Below are 12,754 nucleotides of genomic sequence, written 5' to 3' on the forward strand. Positions count from 1 at the left end.
TCATCTTTCTTTTTCTCATTTGCTTGCGTCAGTGTTCACCTTTTATGACTTGCTATCACTCAGGCTCCTACACCTTTTGAAGCTGATTTTTCTTTTTTTTTTTTTTTTTTTCATTTTTTTCTTCTTTCCCTCAATAAAAGTGGCAGTTAACAGCTTCTCCGTATTCATTTAGTAGCTTCACAGACATTCTGCATCAGAACAGCAGCTTGCAAAACTAGAGGGAGGTGACACACCGGTCTAGCAGTTTGTCCCTGGGACATGGCTACACCTAAAAACTCTGGAAGGTGGTGGTGGGGATTACATTCAGATAATGGAGATGAAGTCAGAAATTTTTCTGCACAAAACAGGTATACAAGAGGGGAGTATTTGCACAGAAGAGCATTTTAGTGTTTGTTGTTTTTGTTTGTTTGTTTGTTATCATTCTGAATGAAAATGTCTGTAAATCCAACTGTAGAGCCTGGAATTCGGACTCCATCCCCATTACATCCACCCGTCCATCCATTCTTGTTCTGGCTATGTGTGACTTTGGAGGTCTCAGCCATGGGAAATCTTCCTAATAGTTTTTTTCTCCTTTGTGTAATGCACTAAAATCGTACTGAAAGCATGGAGATCATTTTGTCTGTTGCAACAGTAGCTTATTTATAGTCCAACAGAGAATAAAACTAGTGTTTTAAAAGACCTCCAAGAATACTATCTTGCCCCCATGATAGCCTGTTATTCCCAGGGTTTTAAAAAAATCTGTGGGTAAACAAAGACAGAATTTTATTCCATTGCAGGAATTTTTGGCTTTATGCTGCTCAGTTCTGCTTCAGTAAAGCAATGAAACTATGTACAGTTGTGCTAGTAAAATACTAAAGAGGATGCTCTCAGAAAGTGAATGTGAAAATGTTATTAACATGATGACATTTGTAACTGAATTGCCATCTGTATTAGCAAACTCACCATTTCCTCCACCGTTAAGTCAGTGTCGTCCTACTGTAAGAAGTAAAAGTGAAACTTGGTATTAAAAAGAGAATGCTGGCTGCTACAGGAAGTTTTGCACTGGTGCAGCTTCACTTCATGCAGTATAGGGAGGGGGTTGATTGCTTTCCCTGGGTGATGCATTTAAATTGCGTTCACCACCTGGACGGTTTCTTTAAAGCTATCTCTGTACTTTGGTGGTCCCAAACAAGTTTGAAGAGTTAATCCAAATTCTGCATCTTAACTAAGCATCGTGATACATGATGCATTAATGATGCATCAAGTAAATAGTAATACAGGAATCAAATATCATCCCCTATAAAGCTTTAAAATGAAGTCTGAAGCCCTTTGGTGGCTTTCCTAAATCTGTGTTTTATTCAGCTTTCAACTACGTACGAGTGCACCTGGGAGCTGACTCAGTGAATGTGATGTGTCAGGAAGATACACTGCCGACATAAATTACAGATGTTTCCTCAATTAGGTATATAGACAGTGCGGTAGTTTGAATGGATGGATGCACGTATGCGTATGCACACACACATACAACTCTTTACATTTTCAAACTTTAGAAAAATAAAGTCTTAAAATATCAAAAGTTAGGATGCTTCCTGGTGCTATTCCTTCTACTTCCATGGGTTTCTTGCTCCAATGAGAGGCTGTTGCAAAGCTTAGATTGCAAAGATCTTTGAGATATTCAGTTAAATGAGAAGTACATTGTAGTAACAGTTTTAACGATATAAACTACAAAGAGAATAGTGATTTAGAAAATGTTGCTCATATCTGTTTGCCTGTTCACGGTCATACCCCCTTTCACTTCATTCTTCATGTGGTTTTTTTCTGACAACCTTCAGAAAGTTAAATGCATGGTCATACTTGGAAGCAACCCTGAAGATTTTGATTTATATGCACTTCTATTGTGCAGACAAATACAGAGGAAAATAGTTGTGCTTTGCTGAAAGATGCCCAGACTGCTCCATTTTTTTTTCCAGATTCCTCTAAGTGAAGCAGTAGCACTTGTAAATTTGAGAACAAAATGCAAAATATTCTGTCAACAGTGACCTGACCTATGATGTGTCTGGTTCTGAACATAACTCTCTGTCAGATCTTTCAAATACATTCCAGATATAATACCTTGCTTGCTTTCATGCTTACAAGTAGAGTGGAGAAAGCAGCTCTCAGCTCAGGCAGTGAATGAAATACATTTTCCTGTGCTTTTAAACAGACCTGTGGTGATCCCTAGTGATACCAGATCAGCATAAAGACCTTTTATCTCACCAGTAGGCATTAAACTTTGCTTGATTTTTCTTTCTTTTTATTTATTGGAAGACACTAAGAATAGCGATGATATTTTGATGAAGTGCTTTTCTATTTCATCAGCTTATTCATTGCAGATTCTTTCTCCATGCTGAACAGTGTCATATCTGAGAATTAATATATATATATATATAAAATAAGATTTTATTGTCTCTTTTCCTGTTTGCTGTAAGGGAGACAAGTTGCAGCTGATGATCAGAACAGCAGCTTTGAAAAGCAGGATCATCCACTTAATCAGCTGGGAAAACAGTGAAAATCAGAAAGGTGATTTGAGAGCCATGGGCATAGTGTAAAGGCAACAGTTTTGTGCTCCTTCAGAAATAGTGTCACCTGTCTCTCATTTGGTACTTAATCTGTCAGCATGCCACTTCTTGTCCTGAGCTATAATGAAGACTGTTTCAGGTGAATTGCGTAGAAACAAATAAAGGTTCGGTTAGCTGAGGAGCCTGAAAGAGGAGATCTGAATTATTTGTACCACCCACACTTGTTCTCTGTTTTTCCAGGTCTTTTTTCCAGTGCCCTTCTGGGTGCAGCACTGTAAGCAAATTCCTTCCGTCTCTGGAGCTGGCACGGGCCAGAAGCTGCGTGCCCATAGCTGTGCCTGCACTGATAAGCCTGGTGGAAAATCAGAAGTTGTCCACACTTGGGCTCAAACATCTAGTCTGGCCAGATCAATACAGGCACAGTGGGGCAGTATCAAGCAGCTGCTTCTGAGCTAATTGTTCTTAAAACAGCTTCACGCTGGTACCGTACCTTTGAGGGTTCTCCAGCTCCTTATGATGGCCTGGCCATGCTGTCTGGTGGGCAACCTTGAGGTCTCCAGAGCTGGTGTGGTGGCACCACATGGTAGCCCTTAAAAATAGCATTGTCTGAAAAGGATAATCTTTAATTTGACTCCCGTTTTACAATACCTGCACTTCAGTGCAAAATGCATTCTTAAATAAATAGAAGATTGACGTAATTGTTCTTAACCAGAACCCTTCAGGTAGTCAAGAGGGACTTCTCATCTGTATTCTTTGCAGAATGTTGCTGTGCCGCAAACTGAGCAATTTATTTCATAAAATCTTCAAATAACTGAAGCTTAAAGGCTTGATAAAAACAGGGAGCCAGAACACTTTTCTTATTGCTTTTTTTTTCTTCTGATGTCTTTCACAAAAAGTAAATAAGTTTTTCTAAATGTGGTATTTTAAAACTTGCATGTCTTCTTATCTTGACGGAAACAGGGACTCACAGAGAGAAAGCTGATTGCAGTGTGGATTCTTTTAAAGCGAGGTTATGCAAATTACTGATCGTAAGGAAGCTTCCATGCTACCCAAGGGTGCTTGCTGCTGTTCGTGAAGTGTTTTTTTTGCCATGCCTTTAAGAAGAATTTCTTCCCTTTTGTTTTTTTTTTTTTCCGTATACACTGAGGACCCAGAGTGCTGCTAAGCTGGGACTAGACCTCAAATGGTAGGATGCCTATGCAGGATTACCCTGAAGCAAAAGCATTCCACATGGCTCATGTCTACTGCATTATTAATAGTTTGAATCTGGGGGCACAACAGAAGGGGAATTGGGACAAATTCACTTCTTGCTAGTATGTAAGAAGGAAAGAGATGGTAGGCAAGAGTGAATCCCTTCTTTGGGTAAAGGAAATCATCTTTATATTCCTGGGAAGTCCATGATCAAATTGATGTGTTGTCTTTGACATACTGTAGAGCATTGCATAGATCATCTGAAAACTTTGTTTGGTAAGTAGTTTTTTTAAAGTTGTTGCACTGTCAAGGTCTGGCTTCAGCCCTTTTGCATTGATGTGCATCAGGATCAGCGTTTTCTCTCACAGCCGTTCTTGAAATGAGCATTTAGAAAACCTCTTGTCTTCAGGGATAGTATTATATTCCCTTTTAAGTGGTCCAGAGGCCCAGATGAGATTTAGGAGTAGGCTATATTTCTTGAATATGTTAGCTCCAGTGCAAGAAAGCCTGAGTTGATCAAATGCTGAGAGCAGTATTAGAACTGCCTGCATTTGCTCATATTCAAAATTTCAATTATCACTTAATAGTGTATCATATAATGTCAGTTCCACTCAGAACCTCCCTTACTAATTTAATTAATTCACTTCAGCTCAGCATTTTTCTCCCAGAAGCATAGGAAACAAAAGTGAGTAAGATCTGTAGCTTTAACAAGATGATTAGCAGCCCAATTATGTCAGAACAGTGATGTGCAGTAGACATACTTTCATTCATATTCATATTTTCATGCAATGGAGCAATATAACCTGTCAGAAACCATATTTTTATATGTATTTGAGATTAATAGAACTGACTGCTATTTTCTAATTGGCAGAGCACTTAAACAAAACAATGTGGATCAAGGAAATGTTCTTACATCTGTATTTCACCATAATTTTTTAACTTTTTACCCGCAATTTACAAGGTTGTATATCACTGTCATTTTTGTGTCTGTATTCATCACATTCCACCAATGTAGCTTACCAAGCAAGAGCAGGAGCAAGAAAGGATGGACCACTCCCATGCAGCTCTTAGTTTCACCCGTGGGACTTCTCTTTTACCCAACATCGGCAAGGAGCTCTAGTTTATTGACTGTAGACTCTGACTATAGATTCTGTGTGTGCTTATCTATAGGCATGCACATTCATGAAAATGTATTTTAGAGGGATGCTAAGGCTGCAGAGTTAATGACATGGGAACGTGTGCTTTGGAATATGGCCCCAGAACGTAAAGCAGGCATAATCTGGTCTGTCTTGAGCCAGAGCAAGGTCTCTTTGCAAACAGTGTCGTCTAATGCTGGAGCTATTAAACTGGAAAGAAGTGGGTATTGCATTTATGCAAACATGATATCTTTCTGGGATGTGTTTAAAAAGGGTAGAATTGTACAGAAACAACATATTTCTAATGCGGAAGCTAGCCATTTGCTGGGCTGCACATCCTTCATGCAAAGCATGAGCTTCTGAAGATAGCATTGCCAGATTATTATTTTTTTAATTGCAAAATAAGTTCTCCAGCCTCATTTTTGGGAAGAGCTGAACTGTTTTCTGGAACTTAAAACAAGCAAACAAAGCTATCAAACGCAAAACATTATTCTGAGGAAAGTTCTTGTCATGAAAATCCTCTGTTGAAATAACTAAAGTTTGGCAAAGTTTTAGGCATCTGTAAGCGTTGCCAGAAATCCCTAATAGGCAATGCTGCTGGCTCCTCTCAGAATCTAAGTTTTTTTCCTGTTGTGCCTTTTTTTTTTTTTTAAGCGTGTGTGGTCTAAGGAGCGTTCAGCTGGCTGTACTTGATCATATCCTAAGGAAAAAAAATACACTGCAAAACAGACCAGGGGGGATTTTTTTCCAGTATTCTTGGAGAAGAAGGAGTAAACACTCCAATCTCACTTCTTGTATTTATTTGGGATTGCAGCTCTGATTGTTATCAGCAGGGACAGGGCGAGGAGCTGAGTTCCCCGTGTGTACAAAGCGAACGTGTCTGACAGCTCCCACACCAGTCTCTGGCCTTCTCATGTTCTTTGGCTGTTTTGTGGCAGAGTGAAAGCAGAGAGAAAGGGTCAGCCTTAGGTAAAGTGGCATTGCTCCTTTGGAAGTAGGGTGACAGTATTTTAACAAGAGAGCCCAGCTAACTGTAGCCTGCTCAGGCAGCTGGTGAGCCTAAGGAGATGAGTGGAAATGCTGACCTGAGAAGCCTCTTAGAGGGGACTGAGGAGAAACTTTACTTTAATGGATTTCTGCTCATAGAAAATAGGTCTCACAACACAAGGACTTCTTGCTGGGACAGGAGAGGTTCAAGAACAAGACCATGAGCTCACCATTCAAGCTGCAAGACCAAACCAGTAGAAGTAGATTAAGAAAAAATCAACCATGAAATGAGATGGAGCACACTTTGAATGGGCATAGGCAGCTAAACTTTAGGAAAAAAATCTTGTTTGGGGAAGGAATCACTGTTGCTGGGAGCCTTATTAATAAATAAAACCCTGTTACACAGTAGCCCTCGAGCTCCTTTGCTGGCATCCCTCTGGGGAGGAGGGACTTCCCTGGGGGAGAGCAGGCTGACCCTCAGCAGCCTCTTCTACCTTTTGGAGGGGAAAGGACGAAGGGAAGACAGGCATTGCTTCTCTAATGGTCTGATAGAACTGTCTTTCTGCAGACAGTTTACCCTTGCTCTTCCTCCCTCAAGGGTGCCTCCTCCTTTCTCCCAGGGACTGGGACTCAGCAGCCCCCTCTGGTCCCCAGGGGAGCTTTTGGTACCCCTGGCATCTCGCCAAAGAAATAGCAGTCCTCAGAGCAACTGCAGCTTTTCTGAGGCCTGTGGCATGTCGAAGAGATGTCTGGTCCTCCTTGTCTGGGGAGCGCTGTGGCCTGCATGTGCTGGGCGAGCAGCTGGTGGCCCTGAGCATTGGCTTTAGGTGTTTTAAAAGTGGGTGTTCATTAGTGATAATTAAATTAGGTTCCTCTGGGTAAAGGTTTTATCAAATACACCTAGCATTCCTTTTCCATCTGCTGACAGATTTGGCTAGGAAAGGCCACTGTTTTGACAAGAAACGCTGTAGTTCTCTATTTCTCACTCCTTTTGAAACTGACTGGAATCATAGTCTAAATAAAATGTGCATAGCACATATTAATTAATAATATGTCCAAGTGTCTTTTTTTTTTGTTGTTGTAAAATGTCATCAACAGATCGTTGTTTCCCTTATTATTTTGGTGGGGACTACAAGAATGGCTGTGAACAAGCAATAATGCATTTGACTGTATTACTTAAATGCAGATGTGGGATATAAATATAATGTACAGATATTTGCAGAGGGTGGCTATCACACGTCATAACTTTTCAGCCACCACTAAAACCAAGCAAAGAGATGGTGCAAAAGTTAGAAGATACGCAGAGAGGAGATCCTCCATCCTGGCTGGCTGCAGGCCAGCACGGGAGCATTGTGATTCTTGTAGGGCCTACGTTTGTTTAGATCTGATAGCTCATAAAGTAGCAGTCGTAAAAATCAGATTGAGGACATCTGAACCACACATTTCTCTGGCAGTAAGATGCTGGAATAGTTGGAAAAGCCTTGTTTAAAATGACTGTGGCTGCGCTTCCAGTGACGACTTTGATTCATGGCTTTAGACAAAGTCTTTTCTGTCTTTGGCTTCAGGATAGATTTCACCTAGTCATGGACAAATTGATCACTGTCTGGGTAGAACAAAACTCATACGTATCTTGTAAACGAACTTTATCTTCAAAAGCTTTTAATATTCTATCTTTTCATTATATTGCTGCAGGTTTGGTTCTGATGATTTGAGAAAACAGTTCCTCGCACCAACTATAGCTGGAGATTTTGTGGCTTGCTTGGGAATCAGTGAAGCTGGAGCTGGGTCAGATGTTGCAAGTAAGTTAACCTAGCAGATTGCCAATTTTAGACAGTCTGGCATTTTAATGGAAAGAATCTGGTTTCACTGACCCTTCCCCTTGCCACTAGCGCACATAAGAAATACAAAGGGCAGTTTGGCATCGTGAAGGCAAAGAAGTAATATTTCAGGAGCAATAACACATACATCTGATGCCTCCAAAAGCAATCAAATTGAATGTGTTTTTCAATGAATACATAGACATAATGTCAGTGAGTAAATAGATATGGGCTGAGCACAGCAGATTAATGTGCAGCTGCCAAGCTGACCCTAGATTTCTCCTAATGTTTTCATCCTTCTGCTTCTGTTACCTCCCCTGTTCTGACTGAGCTCACCACTTGGCAGGGCGCACTCCTGCACCTCCTGTAGTTGCACAGCCACCGTCAGTTGTGCAAACCTGTAGACGTATGTGATATGGTGTGTGGCCTGTTCAAATGTACAAAACTTGCACTTCCTTAAAACAGATGTCCTCACTGAATGTGGACAAATTGCAGAGCAAGTCCCTTCTGAAAATGATGGCATCACACTTTTGCAATAAGTTCCTCCTGCTCATTCTTACCTCACCTCAGCCCCTTCAGTCATTTCTGCACAGTGAAAATGTCTCTGAATTGGCAATTATTTTATTTAGAGCTAACGAAGAATTTGCCATGTCAAATGTATGAGTTTAGTTATTTAGATACTTTGCATGAAATTATTTTTCTTGTTTCAGTACAAGAATGTTTAAAAACACGGACAAATGAAACTACCATTCTGAAGTGCCTGAGGCAGTAGTTAATTTGAACAGCTGCATTACAACAGATTTTGTAGTCTCATCTAACTGTGGATTGTGGGCATCGAGGTAAAAGAAAATGACAAGAAACCACTTCAGAGGTTTTGTTATTTGGAAGCAGGATGGCTAAGCTGAACACACCACATGCTTACAAATTATAGACGTCTTCTTCCTGCAGACAAAATCACTGAGTGATCAACAAAACTGATTCCTATGTCCATTTCCTCGATCGAACTCATGTTTCTTTCTCAAGACAAATAGATAATTTTTCAGTATTAGACCAAAGGTGCAGCAAGCACTTTTCAAGGGAGTTAATGGGGATAATGAAATAAAGGGACTAAATTTCTTGCACAATCCAGTATCATTTTCCTTTCTAGTTAACTGATTTTGTTCGTAAGAAAATTCTATCATTTTTATAGGCTTGTTTTCCATTAAAGTAATCTGAAGTTTGAGGTTTTCTGATGTAGGAAACACAACATCATTTATTTGAGCTAATGTCTCTCTAGTTTAATTACCTGATTATCAAAACTTTCCAAATATGATTGTAATTTTTGGACGTAGTGTTCCAGATAATAAGTAACATAAATATTCTTTCAGTTGCATGTTGCTTATCATCTAGCTTAATTGGCATGACACACTTGGATTAATACAGTTAAAGAAAAATTTGGAATGGACTAGGATTTATCTGATGAACTCATACTGTCAGTGCCACAGTAAGACAGACTGCAGGATGAAAAGATGATGCTTTTTAGCTGTCATGGAACATCTGATCCTTGCTATAAATCCAGAAACCAGCATGCAATGCTTCTAAAGGGTAACTAAATGGGCCACTTAGGCCTGAGGAGCACTAGCTTATCTTCTCACTAGCACTGCTTTGCATGTCTCAAGGATCATCATCTCCAGGCAGCCTAGCTTTAAACTATGTAAAACTATGCTTTAAACCATGTAAAACTGTACTTGTTATTCTCTTTGGTTTCTCATGTTGTTATTGGGATGTTTTTCTCCCTTAAATAAAAAAAAAAGTAGCACTAAAGTAAAGCGACTGTTCACACATGAAGCTTGGTGACGTGCTCCTGTGCTGGGAGCTGGTGTATTTTAAACTGAAGAATGGCACAGAGTAGGCATCTGTCGCAGTTTCTTCTGCCGGGTCCAAAGTTACTGAAACTAGTGAAAACACAGAAGAAAAAGATTTTTCTCTACATGAGAATCAAAAGGTACCTGCAGTTAATTTTTTCAAAATTCAACAGAATAAAAAGGACTGTGTATTATACTCTTACATAAATTACAAGTCAATTTAAAGGAGGAACTGCCTGCTTTCAAATGTAGTCATTGTATTGTGTACATAATATTGACAACATACAACAAAACTAGCACAAAGCTTGAAAAGCAGAACAGTACAGAACAGTCAGGGTAGGAAGTCTTTACTCTAATTTCAGGGTTCATGGTACCACAAAGCATAAACATGCATCAGTTCTTTGTCTCTTTCTATCTCACCGTTATTCCTTAATTTATATGATGTTTTGCTGATAATCTTTGCAGGTATGTTAGAGCACATCATGGAAGAGACTTTGTCTGTGTTTGAGTTAAGTCTTGCAGACACCTGCACCAAGTAATCTCTTTCATGTCTGCCTCTTCAACATAGATATCTTGCCCCGTTTCCTCTCAGTGGAATTCAGTGTTCCAGCTTTTCTGAGTTTAGGTCATCTTTCTTGAGCATAAAAGGCCAGAATTGTACATGGTGTCTGTAATGCCACAAATGCTTTTCCAGCTCTAATAGAAATATATTCGGTTACACAGCAATTTTCCGGCTTGTGAACTGTGATTAACTATGCAGATCATATTCATTACTGGTTTTCTACTGAGATATTTTAAAATGCAGCAGTAATTCTTATTACTTGTGCCTAAGTGCTTGTACTTGCCATGTTGTCTTTGAAAACTCATGGTCGTTCCTTTCTTTCTGCCCGATACCTCAGTTGTCTGTGTTGGTGAAGTCTCCCAGGTTTGCGATACCAACAAATTTAGTTGGTGTATTCCTGCTCTTCTTCTAAAGGTCATTAAAGGAAACATGCAATAGGTTTCATCCAAAGGCTGATATCCAAGCTCCAGTAGTGCCCTCCCTGCACGTCAGCACTTCCTCCTTTAATGCAACCTGATGTAATTTCCCCTTTGCCTATTTCCTTACCCACATTTCCACTTTTGTCCTAATTTTCAGCTTTACATAAAATCTAACTCATAGTTGCCTAATAACATAATATTTTAGTTTGCTTGGGTCCAACAGGACCTGTTTTCTTTTCCAATTTTCTCTAGAAAATCCACTTTTGTAATAATTGTATCAGGTAGGTTTGAAATAAGGTGTCACCTGTAAATTGAATTCTCTTTTGTTTCCAAGTGTATTCTGAGGCTGTGAAGATTACTATGACGAACAACATCTGTTTTAACTAATTTTAATTTTGTACGGTCCTTCCTGTAGATGTCTTCCTTTGTCAGCTATATTGGGAATCTTTTTGTAATTGCATGCAAAATATTTCTTTAGTTTTGAGGCATCCTCAGCATGCCTCATGCTATTTCTCATCCTCTTTTTCTTTTGTAGCTGAAGCCTTTTTGTTTACTGCCTTAATCTTTTTGGATTTTGTTGTTTTTCATCTGCAAGATTTATCTCAGTTTGACCTATGGCAGTTCTTACCTTCTGACCTCCAGATTGTGGCTTACTTTGATGATTAATCTCCTTACTTTCCTGTTTTATGAAGCAATTATTCATTCAGTTAGACTTGAAGCTATTACGTGCAAGTTTTTTCCCCCCTTTTTTTTTTCTGTGCTGATGATGTAAATTCCAGATATATGTTTTCATTTTTGACATAAAGGATATGTGTTGCCTACCTGTGATCACAAGTTTGACCTTCAGAGTTGAAGCCAACCTTGCCTTTTGTCAAATCTATTTAGATGCATGGCTAGAGACAACAGCACACTGGAGAAGAAAACTTGATTCTCAAATATGGTGTGATTTGAATGGTGAAATAACCAGCTCTGGTTGCTTAGCTGGCGCTAGCTGCTTCATAAGCATTTCAATGATGTCAAGTACCTTGTTGTCTTTCCTAGAAGGGACCCACACAGCATACTTTGTAAACTTTTGAGATGTAGACACCACACGACCAGTGATGTGGGCCTGCCAAAAATGAGTTATGGAGCACCCCCTCTGGGAAATGTAGACTTTTTCCGGGGCCATGCTCCATCAGGGAGAATAATTATAGTCAAATACGACAAAGGATCTTAATAGCCATATCACTGAGACTGAGTCCACTTGACTTTAGTAAATTGTTAAGTAAGTTTTCAAAGCCTGTCATATTTTATATTTAAAGTTTACTTATTGACTTGGTCGTCTTTCCTTAATTAAGGTTGAAGATACTAAATTCTTCATAAGTTGATTTTAAATGGTCATTTTTCAAGTACTTGAAGCAAACTGTCAACCATCACACTTGAGAATACTTGAACATTCCCATTAGTAAGGCATTTGTTCTTTAATCTCTGTTTGGGAAGTTAGTCTCTTGTGACGCCATGCTTGCAAATACTGTTTATATTTGTGATTGCGTTGTAGTACTCAGAGTTCTTCTGCAGGCCTTCCAGGCAACCTCAATTTAATCTTTTTAGTAGCTGTACCATAACAAAGGGATGTGTGATGTAAATCACTATGTGTTCTACCACCCTTTTACGCTAGTCGTGCCATGTTTCTTATTCCTGCTCTTTTGTGTCCTTCGCGTATTGTTTAGTCTCCATGTATATGACTGTCCAGAGTCTGTGTCATATATTAACAGCATCAGTACTTCAGATTCCTTCACTTTGTTGGCCTTCATTATTATTCAGATTCCACGTCAAGTCCTTTGGACAGATTTGGCATACCCCTTTCATTAAATGAATAGCGAGATTGCTGCTGGTTTTATTCACATTGGTTGTTGAACAGCTCTCGCTGTTCATCGTTACACTCTTGTAAGTTCATTTATCTATAGCTATATCTGCAAATTCCTTCTCTGACACTATCACACAATTTTCTCCCACCATTTTTTCCCATTTCTCCACTAACAAATCTTTCAGCCATGCTGACCTCATCCACAGGTAGCCACGAGGTTTATCCTGCAAATGAAGATCAGGCTTGTGGTTTTGATTTGTTTTGAGTTTACAGGCTCTGGGAAGAAGGTTCATGTGCAGATTGAGGTGGGTGTGTATGAAGGTATAACCAGCTGACTTTATTGTGGTTGCTCACTCCACTTTGTGTCTGACTTCTACCCTTCAAGTCTGCTGCCTCAGTAGGTGGGCTGTAATGC

The 12,754-nt window shown here is 39.5% G+C and overlaps 1 protein-coding gene across 5 annotated transcripts in view; it reads left to right on the forward strand.

Annotated features, from left to right (window-relative positions):
* LOC106039669 (probable acyl-CoA dehydrogenase 6) overlaps positions 1-12,754 on the forward strand; it is a 96,938-nt gene that overhangs the window by 54,629 nt on the left and 29,555 nt on the right. For all 5 annotated transcript variants that reach the window (XR_010829125.1, XR_010829126.1, XM_066991730.1 and 2 more), the window contains one exon: positions 7,544-7,650. Coding sequence is in view for 3 of the 5 variants with exons in the window: in XM_066991730.1 (XP_066847831.1) it covers positions 7,544-7,650 (107 nt within the window). In the remaining 2 variants the exon portion in view is untranslated. The remainder of the gene's footprint in view (positions 1-7,543; positions 7,651-12,754) is intronic.

Source organism: Anser cygnoides, chromosome 2 (genome assembly GCF_040182565.1).
Source record: "Anser cygnoides isolate HZ-2024a breed goose chromosome 2, Taihu_goose_T2T_genome, whole genome shotgun sequence".
Classification (NCBI taxonomy): domain Eukaryota; kingdom Metazoa; phylum Chordata; class Aves; order Anseriformes; family Anatidae; genus Anser; species Anser cygnoides.